Source organism: Dermacentor albipictus, chromosome 5, assembly GCF_038994185.2.
Source record: "Dermacentor albipictus isolate Rhodes 1998 colony chromosome 5, USDA_Dalb.pri_finalv2, whole genome shotgun sequence".
Classification (NCBI taxonomy): domain Eukaryota; kingdom Metazoa; phylum Arthropoda; class Arachnida; order Ixodida; family Ixodidae; genus Dermacentor; species Dermacentor albipictus.
The window spans coordinates 56,673,786-56,691,728 of NC_091825.1; the positions used below are offsets into that span (position 1 = coordinate 56,673,786).

The following is a 17,943-nucleotide window of genomic DNA, read 5'->3' on the forward strand; positions in this document are numbered from 1 at the left end:
TTACACACTATGCCAAGGCATATCACAAGTACACCATATTAAGGCGTACTAGCTGTTCTTGGGCACTTTCAGAAAATAAATAAATGAAATGAAATAAATATTACATCAACGAATGCTTGCATTCCACCACACTTGCATTCAATACACACTGTAAGGCAAGTGGGCACAGGATTTCAGTTTGATTAATCTTCAATAAGCATTCACGAGAGGACAAAACCGTAAAATTAACTAAAAATTATGGGGTCTAACATGCCAAAACCACTTTTTGATTATGAGGCACGCCGTAGTGGAGGACTCAGAAAATTTCAACCACCTGGGGTTCTTTAACGTCCACCTAAATCTAAGTACACGGGTGTTGTCGCATTTCGCCCCCATCAAAATGTGGCCGCCGTGGCCGGGATTCGATCCCCTGACCTCGTGCTCAGCAGCCCAACACCATAGCCACTGAGCAACCACAGCGGGTGTAAAATTAACTAAAACTGCAGAATGAGAAAGACGCATCTGAAAGTTTTGGGGTACCCTGAGGTCAGAACAAGAGCTACCTTTTCTTTACTGATGGTGTGAGCTGGGCGAGTTTGTCTGCAAGTTTGTATATTTTATTTACAGTGACCGCAGGAAAAAAAAATGGGGGCAGAAGAAAGAAATGGACAACAAAAGTGATGTTCACGATGGAGGGCTTACTTGATAATTTGTGCATGCATGCATGCATGCACAAGCACACAGACACACAGACACACACGCACACAAACACGCATTTATGAGCGAATTGCCAATCTGTCTAAACTACAAACAAGAAAAGGACACAGCGTAGCACATAAAGACAGGATTGGCATTGACTTACAACTTGGATGTCAATGCTGGTCCCAATTTACAGCAAGTAGCTTTCAAGTCTTCCACTATGTGGGTTCTGTGTCCTCTTTGTGTAACCGTGTAAAAAAAAAAATATTGTGCCCCACCTTCTTGATCAATCCAGTGCAATCCCAGTAGGAGTGCGCAGAATGGGAACACGTTCAATTTCAGGTATGTGCCGCCAGCGAAATTATTGACCAAATTGTTCATACTCCAAGATGTTTGAAAATGATGAGGAAAAAAAGGGCACCAAAATACATGCAAGGTGATGCACAGTAGTAATCACAGTTTTGTATCCTCCTCAGTTGTGAATTACGATAAAAAAATTTACATAATTTCATTCTTATGCATTGAGGACAGCCAAGGTGGTGGGGTAATGTGTTGTGCACTTTCTATTGAGTCCTCTTAATTTCCGAGTAGTTAAGTATTGATTTAGTTGTCATTTGTGCCATGTTTCTTCATGCAGAGAATAGAAGTGTGGCTCAAAGCACCAGAACGAGTTGGTCATTGGCCTAAAGTACGACAATGAAGAAAAATTCTGCTATTGCTAAAGAAACAGGTCATGTTGAATGTTCCTTCCAAAATAGTGGTGACTTCAGCAACACTTAGTGCATTGAAGTCAAGTGGAGCTACACCGAGTATGCTGGAGGGTGACATTTACGAGAAGCTCGGCGTCCATGGCATTTTTCCTTGCCACCATAGAACAGAAGTAGCAAAAGCAAGTTTTGTACACCACGACCGAACAAGAGGTCAGAGAACATTGTAGTGCCGCGCCTCAAGCTACCTACGCATGATCATACTGGGCTGCACAGAACTGCAGGGTGCAACAGCTTATCACTGTGCAGTCTTGTAGGCACTAACATGTGCATGAGTCTGGGAGGTGTGTGCTTTATTCAACTTGTCCATGCGTCGCTTGCCTTGAGCCTCCTGCCCATTACGAACCAACTGTAGCCTGTGCCAAGAATCTTCTTGCCAACACATTAATGAATGCTTACGAGTGCTACATGCATATCATGATAGCAACAGCTCAGAATCATTGTTTCTAAACTTTTTTTTGATGCAGCTCTTTTTTTTTTTAAGAAAGATTATACATGAAATCAAAAACATTTTACGTCGACGTTGCTATTACACGGATGAGTGAAAAACCAGACAGAGTTTGTGCAAATTGCCTGCTGGCCCGTCACCAAATAAAGTCTGATATGAACATAAATAGCAAGTAAAGAAAAAAACTGCTACTTGCTGGATAAACAATAAAAGTATGCTGCACTGGAAAATGCGAACACTAAAACATGACTAACCTATTAGAATATGCAAACGGGCACGTTTGCATATTCTAGCTGCAATGCTAGAAGGATTGCAAGCTCAAGCGTTTCTAGTCTGCCAGGACATTGGCCGTGACTTGAATGAATTGGAAAGTGCAAGCACTAGAAAATGACAAACACATTAGCATATGGAAGTAGGCCAGCAGCAATGCCAGAAGGATTACAAACTCAAGTGTTCAGAACCTGCCAGGAGGTTGGCCTTGACTTGAACGAAAATTCCAACCTGTTTGCCACAGGTGGGAGATTAAACACAGCAACAGTGACACATCAGTGCCTGCACCCAGCAAAAATAAAAAGCCTCTGAACTTCAGCAAAGGCATCACTGAAATGTGGGTGCTGAACTAAAATATGCATTTTGTCTGTCCCTGAATCTACCAGCAGCTACCAGCGTGGTCCCCTCTGCTGTTAAGATGTTCAGAGTAATTGCAGAACTGAAAGCTGTCTACCATCTTGTTAGCTGCTATAATTATTGTAAACATTCTGTAAATACACGTCTGAATGTTTTTAACTCTGTAACAATATTTTGTCAGTGAACACTGCACATGTACTTGAGACAACACCACTTGCTTCTAAACCGTGTGGTGAACCTTTCTTGCAGGAACGTGCAATAACAAAAATATATACAGGATAGCTCACTTACATGACTCCTTGCTATAACTTTTAAGTATGATGAAATTGTTAATATGGCAACCTCATGCATAGCTTCAAACCAACAGCTTCCTCTATTTAACGGTTCATCAAGGTTGTACTTAAGTAGGTCTTAATCTTTCTTTATGTTTTCCAAATGAGTTAAGGACCTTAAATAATGTAGGTGTGAGGTGTACTTATGTACGCTTCTGGTTCGCTGCATTGTCTACCAGGTAGACAAGTCCACTCGTGTCTTGCAATACCTCACAGTTGCCCATTACTGGAGCTTCAGGATCACTTTTACTGCAACGACGCTGCTTATGGTGTTGAATGTACGACCCAGCTTTGCAATAATGGTGATATTAGATCAAAATAAATACATTTTCACTACAGCCTACAAATAAAATAAACCCTACTACATCCCTTCGTACTGCTCAACAACCCAGGCTATTCCTCTTGTCTTGCAAAAACCGCCTCCATTTCTAGACACACACAATAATTCCTCTGTGTTCTGTGTTCCTCCATTGTGGCCTGACCAAGAAAGACGAGCTGCTACTATGCAGGCTTTTTTCTGAGGAACAACTTTTTTGCGATGCCTGCAATGTCATCCTGCCAAATGATAGCCAGGCAGCCTATTCCAAACGTCTACACTAAATTGACGCTAAATATATATAATTAAGACCTAAGTGGCCCCATTTTTAAAAGCAAACTACAGGGTTACAGAGAATGTAGGAGCCCCCTTTCTTGAACAGGGATGGAAGGGCTACAGAGGGCACGTGGAGGCTGAGCATGGAATTGGCCTGATGGGGTCAAATGAAGCCCATCTCGAGCTGTCCAGAAGAAAATGTCAACAGAGTCAGTAGCGTAACCAGTAACATGACTTCCTCATTCGCTTCCCTGACGACGCTTAGCAGAGGAGCTCAGGCAGGAAGCTCATTTACTTTCAATTCGCAATCTTCCTTGTTTCTCTTTCAGTGTATGATGATGCAACAACACCCGACGTGCACTGAGTAATCCACTTGCCCTTTCAAAAGACCCCAATGATAAGCCACTGCTGAAAGTGACAAGATAATGTTCTGAAATTGCAAAACCAGGCAGAGTTGAATCACCAAGAAAGAACCAAGCATCAGAAGAGCATGCTTGGTCCGCTCTCTTGCATCAGAGGTCGGCACTTGGCGTATTAAGAGGCAGCTTCGCACGGTGCTTTTATAATGTGCGAAAATTGGTGCGCGTCAAACTGCAGTGGTGAAAGACAAAACTTGGCAAAGGCCTTATTTGACAAATGACTCTTTCAAACGCACATTTATAGCATTCCTTGCAGCACAGAATCCACAGGAATATACGGGCATCTTTAGGAAAGAAAAAGAAAGCAGCGTGCCATTTTTTTTTTCATGTCAATCATTCATGAATCCAACTTCCATACTTATGATTAAGACTTTATAAGAATACAGTTATTAGTGTATTCCTATAAATTGACACCTAATACACCTATATAAAATAATCTAAACGAACTTCCATCTGGCTGATAGCACAATCAAAAAGACCATTACGAGGGTCTTTCCTCAAAAAAGGTAAAAGCTCCACATAATCCACATGTTATTGGCTCCACATAACACACACACCCATACACATACAGCTTGCAAAAAAAAAAAAAGACTTCACTATTAACATGTGCTTATCTGATGCCCCAGGACAAAGGTTAGTTTCAAACTAGCTTAGTGTTTTTTTACCCTTTAACAAGATCTTAAAGGTTCGTCGTCTTCCATAGTTATTCTCTCTCTCTTCATTGGCATGTGCTTAAGGTTGCCAATGTGAGCTATGAATTGTAGTTCTGGACAACAAGGCATGAGTGAGCATGCAATAATTCATTTTGAAAAGTGTGCCAGAACAGGGAAAAAATCTACAAGGAAAAAGTGCATGGGCCTTCACAACCGTTCCCACAAGCCTCAATCATTGCAATTATCTCGTGCTCGCACTCACATGCACAAGGCCACTTATATGACTAAGAATGGGGGCTCATATTCTGCAATTTCCTCAAGTTACCCCATCGTCTTCCCCGCTCAAGGTTTCAACCACAATGGCACCTCGATTCAGTTTTAAAATGGGTAATTTGCATAAAGAACAAACAAATGAAGCCCAATTCAAGGCCATGCACTTGTAAAGTAACCAAAACTTGCAAATGTCTCCTTCACAATATGCAAACATCAACTATATGAAGAATGCACCACCAACATGACAACATTTTATCACCCACTTTTAGCCAAAAACTAACATATATAAAATTAAGTTATCTTTCTTTTCTGCTAATGACTAAACACTACAATAAATTGCAGTCATTAGCAAGTTGTGATGACAATAGAGGATTATCAAGTTGTGCTTTAACGACTCTAGTAAATGCTACTGAATTTCTATATTTACGTTAATTTCCACTTTGTGAACACTTTGAAGTTTTGCACTGACAATATCTTTTTTGTTTTGCTTTTCTTTGCATTTATAAATCTGTAGAAATAAGTTATTCTATTCCGTTTTATTTCCTGCTTGCTAAACTGCACTTAATTTCTTGTATTGCATTTTATTTTGTCCTTCCTTATTGAAGTTTCTGTAAGTTTGCAGTATTAAAAAACAAAAGTAATACAGTAAAAGCTCGTTAATTCGAACCGCAAGGGGAAGCCGCTTCAGTTCGAATTAACGAAAGTTCGAACTAACGAAAGTGAAGGAGAGCAACAGTACGCTGCGATTTGGAAGCAGTAGGGCATGTCAGAAATTTGGCGTGTCAGAAAGTGATGGCGTGTGCCGCGGGCACATGCCATCTTCAAGTCGAAGCTCTGGGTCCAACTGTGCCACACTACCGATGTCCACCGATACGAACGTTAGCCGAGGCTTAACACTATCACAATGATTCGCGACGGCCGATACCTCCTAAGCTGAAAACAGAGGTGCACAACCGATGAAGACTGCCGAGACAAAGACGCTGAACATGTGAAGGTGGCGAAGGCCCTGATTCGTTGGTTCCTGATTGCAAGCGCAGCTGCGACGTACTTGAATCGCTGTGTTTTGGCGCTTGCCGTGCCATCTCCGCACAACATTAGCAGCTGTACAAGATTTCCAAAGCCTCTGAGATTCGCAACGGGCAAGAAGTCTTGGAGGTTACGTAGAACGGAGAGGCGGCAGCCGCCACTGCCTTCTGGCTGACCCCGCGTCGGTTAGATTTTTTTCCGATTTTGCCTTCTCTCGCCGTTCTCTCTGTTTCGGAGGCAATACAGCCTTGTGTGTAGGCAGTAGGCGCTTTTCTCTGGCCGTGTGCCAGGTGAGCGTAGTTCGAATTATCCGTGAGGGAACCTTCTCGCGTTCGAATTAACGGACTTTTTTATACATAGACTTCTGTGGAGCTTGGCCGGACCAAATCGTACAGTTCGAATTATCCATAAATTCGAATTATTGAAGTTCGAATTAACGAGCTTTCACTGTAGTACACAGAAACGTGCAGCTGAATGCTAGCTTCTTTACCTATGTCCTTGAATCGGCTACTATTATGCTAAATAGGGTAACAAATTTCCCTAAGAGATCAAGAAAAGGAAAAACAAACACATCATTGTAAAAAAATAGCATTAATGTTACCAATGTTTAAAAATGGTCAAAATGAGGATGTGACTTGCACATGTGTAAGTGCGTGTTACTAGATTAACTTTAAACACTTTCAACATTCTTTTTCCAGAGGTGAAAGATGTACTGTTTGCCACGTGATATAACTGCATAACTTTAAATAAGAAAGTGCAAATCTTTATATTTTGCTTAATTTTTCATAACATTACTAGCTGCAATTTTAAGAAAGATGTGTGTTTAACTAATACCTGCATCTTTAGTAGACAACTTCTTTTATTAAGCAATAAAGTAACCTCAACTTTCTCAAAAACAAAGCAAAAATAAATAAATAAATAAATAAATAAACAAATAAATAAAGATACCAAAAATACTGCATGCATCCTGTTCTTTGCACCATCAGGCATGATGAAAAATAAAAGTACCACATTTACAAAATTTGTGCAATATCTGCTGCAATTTAACTAACTCCATATTTTCTAAACTAGCGACGGACATGTTCATGAAAGACTAGATATCACAGCTTTCTGTCACACAAAGCATTCCTACAAGTGTTGTGAACAACATCCAGCCTTCTTTTCTTTCACGTAGAATTTCACACTTTTAGCAAAAAAAAGAAAAAAACAACTGCACTGCATCTTTTGAATTGTGTGATGAGCGGCTGACGAAATGCAGGTAGCAGTCAACACAGGGTCACATTGTGTTCTGCTGGGTTGCAGATGAAAAAAAAAAATCTCACTAACAGTTCAGATAACATTATATGAGCACAGCACTGAGCTCGGCAAACATGCACCTGCCAGTGCCAAGCCAGTACCAACAGAAGCTGTCGGCGGGTAGCAACAGATTGTGAATGCTCTTTTTTAGTGCACGATCAGTGAAGAAGAACCTACTTGGATGCTGCCAGAGCACATGGCCACTGAGTGACTACATGTGGATCAAGAAGATTGGTTCTGCTGGAATTTTCTTTATCAGCAGAGACGGACTACCTATCAGCAGAGACGGACTACCTATTGTATTCCAATCAAGCGAAAGAGTGAACACAGCAGGTTAGAGGAACATCTACTCGGCTACAATGGTCCAAACACGAGAAAGTACTTTGAAACCCGTGACAACATGGACGTACCCACGCTGGTGTTTTGGCACAAAATTTAAAGCGGTGGTTTGGTCCTAACTTTCTCTTCTGGTAATCACTCAACCTCTTATGGTGATATTAATGAAAGCAGAGTCTTAATAAAAGTGATACTTTACCAGTCTGAAGTGATTTAGTGTTTCCGTTTAGCTTCCCTTTAAATTACCTATCATCAGGGTTTGTCAGAAATCTTGGTTTACACTTGGAGCTTCTTACAAGAATTTTTTAAAAGATAATAATACTTCATTAAATTGAACATCAAATTGAAGAGTGTCTGAGAAGACAAGCCTGTGAATGTTAGGTGACATAGTTTAAGCAAAACTTTTAATGATACTGTTAATAACCATTAGCTCATGAAATAAATTTTTTCCGACTTCATTCTGGGCTGAAATTTTGCAATCATTCACCAACACGATTCATCGACAATGTAGTGGTGCCTTAAGAGGGTCACTTACTGGTAAAATTGAACGTGCCAATCCTGCCAATAAATTTTCTGCGAGGCCACTTCACCTTTAAAAGAATTGGCCATTTGTGAAAATCGAAAAAAAAAGTTTTTTTTTACTGTATATTAATGCTTAAACTCAGTCAGGTGAAACATAGTGAAAAAGTATACTCGGAACGTGTCAAATGAAGAGGGAGAAATCGTTTCTGTCCCCACAGCAGCTTTCCCATGAATGCAAACCTGAGAACTGGCAGAAGAATGATCTCAGGGATAATTAAATTTGTAACCAGTTTCCAAAATCTTGCCATTAAAGTGACTTGTTGCTTGTGTCATCTAAGGGATCATTCCTCTGTAGCTTTTTCACAATTCTAAAGGAAGAAGACGTTAAAATGCTTCCTGTCTTACCACCTTGTGCTAACACAGAAAAAGCGCACAGTGGAGCCAGCAGAAAAGGAACAGCTAATTTAGTTCTCATAAAAAAAATATAATAGTCCAATTTCATCACTGTGGAAAGAACATTAAAAAAGAACCTTTAAAACCTTCAAAACCGCACATGGCTAATGAAACAATACTAAAGCTGATGCACCGGCAAAATTTACAGCTGCTGCAAGGACACAACTGAAGCACAGACACTTTGTAGCTACAAAGAGACTGGATAAAAAATACAGCCGCATAACTCAAGCCATGAGCTATCAACTGTAAGTGTTTTGAAATTCGTTCCTTTTTCTTTTTGTCTTCCCACCTGTCTAGCCGGACATCGGGCGAAGTTGAGCTTGTTAGCGGTACATTAATGACTCACAACATGAAGTGAACAAGTCCTATCTCAGTTTGAACTGCAATGGAGTAAAAAAAAGAGACATTGTCAACAACTTACGTCCGGCTGCCCTGGAGCTTATAGTATTGTTCATGTGACCCCTCTGTTTGACTCTGGATATTTTTCTTATCTTATTGATATGACCATTGCAATTCACTTAATTGTATTACCTAGTCTACTGTAACTTACTCTGCTGCGATGTTTCGTCAGTGCAAATGAGAAATTTGACAGGCCTCGAGCAGGCATGCAATCCTATCTTTGCTGTGTTTTATCTCTCACTCTCTCTCAGCAACCGGATAACTGCATGCAACTTGATAACCACGATTGCCCTTCTAATGGACTGTACGCACTGGCCCTGGAAACAGTAGCAATTGAATTCTGCTTAATCTTGCGTGCACTTGTGTGAGTGTAGGAAGAAGTTCCCACAAAATGCAGCAAAAATATTGATTTTCCGCTGGTCAACGACATGCTCAGTGTTCTCAACCAGCCAGCAAAAAAGACGTGTGGAGAAATAAAGAAAAAAAAAGGTGGGGAAGCTGCCATTTCAGTAAGAACAAAGCATTCAGCATCTAAGCTTGCCATTCTGCCAATTTCCCTTTTGCCTTGTAGTGTTCTCAGACGTGTTGGGATTACATTTCGAGGCATTGTTTTTTTTGTTGTTGTTGTTACTTTATTTCCATATTGACAGAAAGAAATGCAGTCAAGACTCCTTGCAGAACAAATGGCCAGGCCCCAGTACTTTTATACTTTCCCCATCAACAAATCGGAACTGCATCTCTGTGTTTTATATACCGTTTTCATGTGAATTCCCATGTGCTCCAACATTTTTTTCCCCCAAGACGCGTTTGGCTTGTGCGATATCAAAAAATAATGTGTGGTATGCACCGTTTTTTCCATTTTCTAAACAAGTATCTCCAAACTGGCACATGCCTCTAGACTCCAAGAAATGGGCATAACTTAACAGGCTGCCTACAATCTTATAATTACAATATGAGCATTAATGAGAAATATTATTACAATTTTATTTGTGCAGTTAGGATAAGCGGGAAGCCAACCTTAATCGTTTATGACCGGGTATACGCAAAAACCGCAATTCCAACGACAGGTCTGGGCTCGGCGCGGGGAATCACCAACTGGCCCGATTACCTCAAGGCTGCAGAACTATGTGGCAATGTGAGGGAAATAACTTTTTTTTATCTCTAGCACAATGCCTTTAGAAATACTCAAAGCATTCATGGAAATATGCCATTTCATGATTATGCCTTTTATTTTTAAGCTGAACAGAGTTTTTGGATAATGCTTCAGGTGTTCATCTGTTCAGTTGGGTTACTTGAAGAGGCAGACAGCAATTGCAACAAATACTTCTGCGCTCTTTTCACCTGTGTCGTAACACTAGCCATGCTTAACAACTGCTGGTAGATGTAACACACACACACAGATATACACGCATTTATATATGTTGCACTTCTCATCCCATAATTAGCAGTACTGCGACAGCTGACATGAGCATTCATGGTTTGAGAATGACAGCGAAGTTGGTCCAGAATTATTGGTCAATGCTCATTACATTACCTATGGAATCTACACATCTTGGCACATAAATGTACCACAAGTCTCCCCTTAAATTAATGCCCTTAGAATACAAATTAATAAATTAAATAGCCACTGTACTGTCATTAGGCAAAACTACCGCAGTCTAAAGTTAGCACCAGGTGTAGTAGTGATGCTTGGCACGCCTAATAAATACATTGAAGGAGATGATATCTAGTAGTGCTAGTGATTCTCTGTCAGAAGCAAGGTACCTATTCAGTTTTGCCAAGTTATGTACATCACAATTAGCACTTGAGTCTGAAACTCCCTAAGAGCCTTGACGTATCCATGTTTGTTGAGGCTTAATTCACTGGGGCATTACTACAACTACACAGCTGTGATGGGTAAAAAGACACTCATTGCTGGGAATTTAATTATTTCTTTTCCCTTTCTCACACCTCATCGTGGCTGCATTGTGGCTGAAGTAAGCAACAGCATTTGACATGTCAGTTATTTACTGCCTCGCCAGAAATTCAGTCGTGCATGCACACTTACTTCTTTTCCTGCTTCACTGAATACAACAGGGTATGCACAGGCAACTGCTTGATTCAGGCATGTTTGATCTGCTCTTGCACAAATGTTGACTCGAAATTGTTATGTATTTATGTACCACAGCACATGCTGTGCTATATACAAAGACATAGCCAGGTGTGCTTCATAATCACAAGGCTATATTGAAACACTTTGCTTTTTCCATTTCGATGCAGCTATATAAGCGATATGTCTTGTGGTATAAGATTCACCAGCAAAGGCATATATACCATACCAATTAATACCAATAGTTATATATACTTAATAAAAGTTGGTTACTCCACAAGATGTTCTTCAGTGTGGAAAAAGAAAATATTCAAAAAGTGTATCGATGCAGCTGATCACTGTGCAGCAAGGCATTTGTGATGCGGCACGAAAGGGATATATTTTGCACACCACTAAGGCAGCAGCTCATAGTGTAAATTTGAAGACAGGTTCTATAACACTAATATCTGGTTCAACAGCAATCATAATTAATGGCAACAAGCTACCAATTTTCGCGCACAAAAACAAGTACTACATGGCAACTGGGCTCATCCTGTTGCCGTATCACGATCACTGGTAACGTATTCTGCTGCCCATGACAGTTTGGCAAGGAAGCCTGCAATGGATGTAGAGTACGTGTATGTGTTGTTTATAAGGCACCTCGACTTATCAAACGAGTGCGTGCGTTCAATTCTGCTATCAGAGTTTCCCATCTGTGCGCGCCTTCCTCGGACGTGAACACATCAAAGAGGGAGAGAGAGAGAGAGAGAGAGAGAGTCACGCGCGCTTTGTCACCACTTCATCTCTGGCAAGGCGCCCTTTCGCATGGTCTCGCGGCCAGTGCCTCCTTTCTCGGCTGACCAGCCTTGACCGCCTGTCGACTGCTGTATAGTTTGAAAACCTGTTTTTCTCCGATTTCGGAAAGAGGCAACACACACATGCGACAGTGGTACGCGGTGGCAGGAAGCGTCAAACAAAAGGCAATATAGAGCTCGCGCAAGAGCCACTGTACCGCACTCACGTTTAGAGTACGTTGCCCAAACGATCGTCCCGTGTGTCTGTCTTTCACCGCCTCCGGCGAATATACATAAGGAATTAGCATTACACAAGTGTTTGCTGCGCAGAAGACGCAGATGCATACATTTTTCAACGTCCGCGCGCAGTGACTCACCATGCACTTCGACATGAAAGAGAAAAACGGGCGCTTTGAGGCAGTCGAAACCAAACCGGAGCTATAGTTTTTCTACCTTCACGCGTCTTTTATTTATTCCCGATCACGTTGCCGCCGGGCGAAAATATATATCATATAAGGTGTGTCGAGAAGTGACGCTGGCGCGTGCCAAAATAAGCATGATCGACGACGCTGGGCGGATACTTCCTTCACACGCGCACGCAGCAGTACGTTTCGCAAGGAACGCGCGCGCCCGGCCGATTGGCCCACCGCGAGAAAAAAATTTCGAAATCGCGCGACAGCTACTGCCGTCGAGCATGCGTCACATTTATAGCCAGTTTAATTAGGAACACCTTAATGGTGCAGCGCACGCACCCGCGCAACGATACGCACGCGAGCGCGGAACGTGCAGTAGTGTTTACTTAGGAGTACGGAGAGCACACGAGCTCGCCGAGGCGCGCCGACGCGGCCCAAGTAGCGTGGGCATGTCCGCTTTCTATAACCCGAATATCTGAGAAAAGCGGCGAGTGCGCGCCTCCTCAGCTGCGCAAGGCACACGAATGTTGTCTGCGCGACCGTGAGGCGACTGCTGATACGCGAGAATCACGAGGTCTCTTTCCCTTGAATGTTAGCACAGCTGGCACAACGCAGGCGGCCGGACGTGCCTGGCGGCGAAGCCACCGCTACGGTGTCGCCGGCTGGCTAGGCGTTCTCCAATTCAAAACAAGAGAGGGGCACCGCGAAAAGAGACGTCGCGATCTTGAAGCCCGTGACTCACGCACCGGTGTATTATGTGTGCAAGAACAAAGGAACGACGTCGTCACGGCTCGGTTAGAACGAAAGCGGGGGGTCTCACCTTGCCGGTCCTGATCTCTTCAGCGAGGACAGTGGCCGGTTTCAGCAGTATATCGTCGGTGATCGGAGGCAGGCGCTGCGGCTTGCCGTGGATGAAGGCGAACAGGGACGTGAGGAAGAATTCGTTTAACACCTTCACGTAGCGGATGACGATGAACAGGCACTTGAGCACCAGCTTCTTCATGGTGACCATGTCGTGCGGCTTTCGATTTTGAAATAGAGAAAGTTGCTTGTAGCTGCCGTCGACGGACTTCCAATTAAGCGCACTTAGGGCGGCCGAATTGTACGCGCCGATACGCAGGCTGTGCCCCCGGATTTCTGTGACGCTGTCGAAGCAGCTGCTGAAGTGGTACAGATACGGCGCGGCTGAGAACCGCCGCGAGTCGCGAATGTACACCCAGTCCCTCGACAGCTCGCAGCGGCCGTACAAACCCCAGCGAACTCCCGCCCGCTATGTTCTGAAAGGGAGGTGACGGCGGACGGGCGAGGGAGGGCACCATTTGCCGCCTTGCCTAAGCGCTCTCGCTGACCTTGAGAGCCCTTCGATTCGCGCACCCGATAAGCAAGCGACACTCGGTGACGTCGCAAGCAGCGAGAGGGCTGCCTGCTCGAAGCGCTGCTCGCGCTGAAGCGGCGGGAGGTTTGAATTTTGAAGCAAGCCGGCTGCCCTAAACACGGACCGCAATAAATGCACGTTATCATACCTCGCGCGGAGTGTGAACCCTGCGGTGCTATGAATTAGTCTGCTTATCACAGGTTCGTTGAAAAAGGTGTGAACAGCGTTAATTAATGAACAAGGCGCTCACAGCGGTATGTTTTGAACAAGTAGGCGTGCCCTTCCAAAGGAAACAGCGCAGTCATCGCTCAGAAAGTAAGGCATACGCTATATTTCACCTGCACCCACGGAAAGGCGATCCAAATCAGCACCGTCGATTTGGTTTGGTGCCTATGGATATGGCCCAACCCACTACGGGGGTTGACGCCTGAGGGTGCGCGGGTATATATATATGAAGTATGTGTTCTGAAATAAAATAGTTGCGAGTGCAGCGAGTGTCGTCTTTTTCTGTTTGTCTTCTCTGTGTCCGTGTCAGTGCGCTGCTTCACCAGCAAGGTACGATGATCACTCACCAACTAGCCCAACTTTCGACTTTACTGCACTACGGGGGATCGGCCATGAATCGGGCGGTAGTAGGTAAGAAGGGAAGAGTGCTTAAATAGATTTTTGTAATTTAGAAATGGTAATAAATGAATACTAATCGTTATTATCAATTTTCAGGCTCTATTATTTCAAATTTGAAGTTAATATTTTGTGCTCATACTGAGGAAAGTAAAACAATTAAGTTAACGTGGCAGTCTCTTTGTTTCACTTACAAAATTAAATATGGCATCAAATACGTTCCCATTGCAGTGTCCTGGCGCCGACGCCCCGTGAGAGTATCACGGGGGGGCGTAATATCCTATCCTATAGTTGGCGAAGGACATTCCAGAAGTCGTTTTCTGTGCACGTCGAACCTACGACGCTCGAGATCTATAAAGAAATGTTCCATAGTTTCGGGTTCATTGCAATAAAAACAATGAGGGGAAGGTGCCGAACCAGACCTGTGGCAATGAAAATTAAGCATTGGTATTCGCGGCAACGCATTCTCGTGTATGAAACTTCAAATTTTCTTGTTGAACACCCCCTGCTGCACCAAGGAAATCTCAATCGGCGTTATTTAATACGCATTATTTATTATGTTCTTCCTGACAACAACATTTTCTAAATCTTGCAGCCGTGATGTATGCCAAAGGTTTCAGGATCTTCACCGCCGACTCCGTTGACTCAGCCCAGATAAGGATGGTGCTGATGATAACAGGTCTGGCGTATGTTTTTCGTTTATATATGTTTATATATATATATATATATATATATATATATATATATATATATATATATATATATATATATATATATATATATATATCCTTTAATAACCGTTGCACTTAAGAAACTTCATGTGATCTCGAAGAATCGTTCCCTGAAGGGACAGCGTATATACAGGACGTCAAAGCAGGAGACAGTTCACTTTACCACACGTATACAGCTAACCCCCCCCCCCCTCCCCCCCCCCCATATTTGCTTTTGTCGCCTATGCGTATAGTTGCGGTGTATTAATCGCGTCTGTTGTGTTGTGTTGTATTAATCGCGTCTGAATATTGTGTGCGCGACGCAAGTAGCGTTGGGCTTTCTGGAAGGTATACGAGCACCAGCGATTACTACAGAACCTTCGACGAGTCGTGTGTGAAAGCCGACGCGCTCGACCCACAGATCAGATTTTCGACGATTGCCGACTTTGATTGCCGCTATCGTTGTGTCTGAGTGTTACTTGTTTTGCTGGGCACAAGTTTGCTCAATGAAGAGTCAGCTACGGGATTGACAGTTGTCGATATATACTGTGTTCTTCACCGGCACTATCACAGAAAAAAAAAAAAAGGTCACTGCAACGTGACAGTATGTATAGCTGCTACGCGGAGGCAGCTGTTTGTGAACTTGCTGTCCGAGAGAATCGGCACGCATACCCACTCGTGAGATTGGCCAGCGTTTGCAAAAAAAAAAGAAAGAAAAAAATCGCGCATTCCATATTAACGGCGTCTTTGTAAAGAAAAAAATAAAGTCAGCTAGAACGCAAGAGAATTTATACAGCGACTTTTGTGATGGGTTTCGCCTTAGAAACATTTAACACGGAATAGCTGACTTCATATTCCCATTAACTTGATAGCATAAAATGAAAGAAAGGAAGGAAAAACAAAGAGAAACAAACACCAGCAACAAAAAAATTATGACACACCGTATCAAGCAGATGAGCAAAACGAGAACAAGGTGAAAGCAGGAGCCTCCTGCTTTCACCTTGTCCTCGTTTTGCTCATCTGCTTGAATTTCTATTACCCGCATTCCAACTCTTAATTACCGCATCAAGCAGTCGTTTATTTATTTTCATGTTTTTTTTTCAGATATTCGACTCGGCTATTATCGAGGGTGCTGTCTTCATTGCTTGGGACATTTCTTCTTTTTGAATAGCACGGGTTTGTTATGAGCTTAAGTTAAGGGACATATTGTTTTCTTTTTTTCTTTTTCTTTTTTTTTTACTTGGGAGAACCTACAACGTTACCACTTATAAACTGAAGAGGTCTTTTTTTTTCTTCTTCTTTCATTTGTTATAAATGAATGGCCTAATGTTGTCTCCCCTCCCCCTAAATTGATATTATGAGTCAAATTCTTTGCTTTTCACGATAAATATTCCTTCTCGCTTAGAAAAAAAAAAATCCCTCTTTAAGCACCCAAATGGGAGCGGACCTTGTGCAGAATGTCAACGCGATCGCACTGTAGGTGCACATGCAGTGCTGCTTATTGACGCTGGAGCAGCGCCACTAAGGGCAGGGCTTCGGTACAGTAGCTTCGGCATCCCTGAAGATAAACCCTTGCTTCGTGGGAAACGCCCGACCGTGTACCGGCTTTGTAGTGGCTAAGACATGCCTTGTGTTCGCAGGCTCCGTTAGATACTCTCGTTTGATTTCTTCCTTGCTAAATAGAGCATTTATTTGCCAGGCTAATTATACGTTTTATCGGGTAATACGCTCACCCCTCGTTTTATTTATTCCCGTTTCTCTCGGGGAGGAGGCGAGAGGGAACGTACTCATAGAATGCGTGCGATATTGAGCTCCAAACCATGTCGCTTTCTTGGAGTCTGCGAACAAGAGGGCGCGAGCTTCGTGGTGTTCAGATTATTCTAAATGCCGCCCCAATTCCGCGCAACCATAAACATACTCTGGTAATCACAATTTAGAAGACAACTTTTTTTTTTTTGACACGCGCTGTACTCCGCAAATGTACAGCCAGTTTACAGCGAAGCTGCATGTGCAGGTGGTGGTATAAGGCCACGAACGGCCTTAGAATAGGGGTCGTCGATGGAGAGACGCAGGCTAGCGCTGCGGCTTGCATGCGCCCTTGATATCCATCCATATAGATCAACAAACAGCAATCTGGACGACCCCGGAGGGAAACGGGTATATTAACCTGCTACTCCTTTTGAAGAGCGTGGTTTCGGTCATGCCGTTTAACAGCGAAGCCAAACAGGAGCTGTACGAATATATCTTTGCGGAACATTTGCTCAACAGCTAATGTTACGTAAATGATTCAGATTCGGGCTGCGTGTTCCGGAAAAAAAGAGAAAAAAAAAACAAAAAACAAAAAAGAAAAACGGAATGCAGGTCCACTGCCCAAATTTTATTAAAGAAATAAAAGAGACGGTATAAACCGGTAAAGAAGTGACCGGTATATCAGAAGGGGGCCGACTTTTGCCGCGGTTTTTTTAAAAATAAGTTTGACCTGTACTTCGTGTTTTTACGGTAATACACATACAGCGTCTCTAATTAAACAACACTGTGGTTTGCGTGAGTGCAACAAGGTCATGCATGTGTGCGCCGCAGTATCACGTGCACTAACATCACTAACAAATCAGTGGTCGAGTACGGCCCAATGCGGCCAGCATCTGCAGGTACTGCCTTGCGGTGCATATCCGCCACTGGTATATATGTCAATATAGTCATCAGACAATTAACTGAAGGCAATTCTAAAGCGCTAAGTTTCTGCAAGACACGAAACTAGACGACCGGCCCTAGCAGGGTTACCGTCTGATGTACGCAAGCATTCGCCACTTCTCTCCCCATCATCGTCCGTCGCAGTATACGAAATTTCACTCACCAGTGCGCAGGCTATAGAGCGCACCAACTCGGGCCGACCTCTCTGCCTTGCCTGTCAATAAATTTATATCTCTCTTAGAGAAACTGAACATTTTCTGTGTGGGCAACGATATCTGCTGATGGGACACAAATTGCTTCATATTTATCCAAAGGCACTGCACGTAGTCTGTCAAATGATGAAATGGCACGCATATGTTCACGATCGAAACGCGCTCTTCCTTCCTGGCTCCTTCTGTGTTGTGCACCCCACCTTTTCAACTTCTCCTCTCCAAGACGGGGACACGCGCA

General features: G+C 43.0%; 1 protein-coding gene across 1 annotated transcript in view; it reads right to left on the bottom strand.

Moving 5' to 3' along the window:
- LOC135911191 (fatty-acid amide hydrolase 2-A-like) overlaps positions 1–13,826 on the bottom strand; it is a 39,219-nt gene extending 25,393 nt beyond the window's left edge. The window contains exon 1 of the mRNA XM_065443379.2: positions 12,917–13,826. Within this exon, the coding sequence (XP_065299451.2) occupies positions 12,917–13,108 (192 nt within the window). The 5' untranslated portion in view covers positions 13,109–13,826. The remainder of the gene's footprint in view (positions 1–12,916) is intronic.
- Between the last annotated feature and the right edge of the window lie 4,117 nt (positions 13,827–17,943).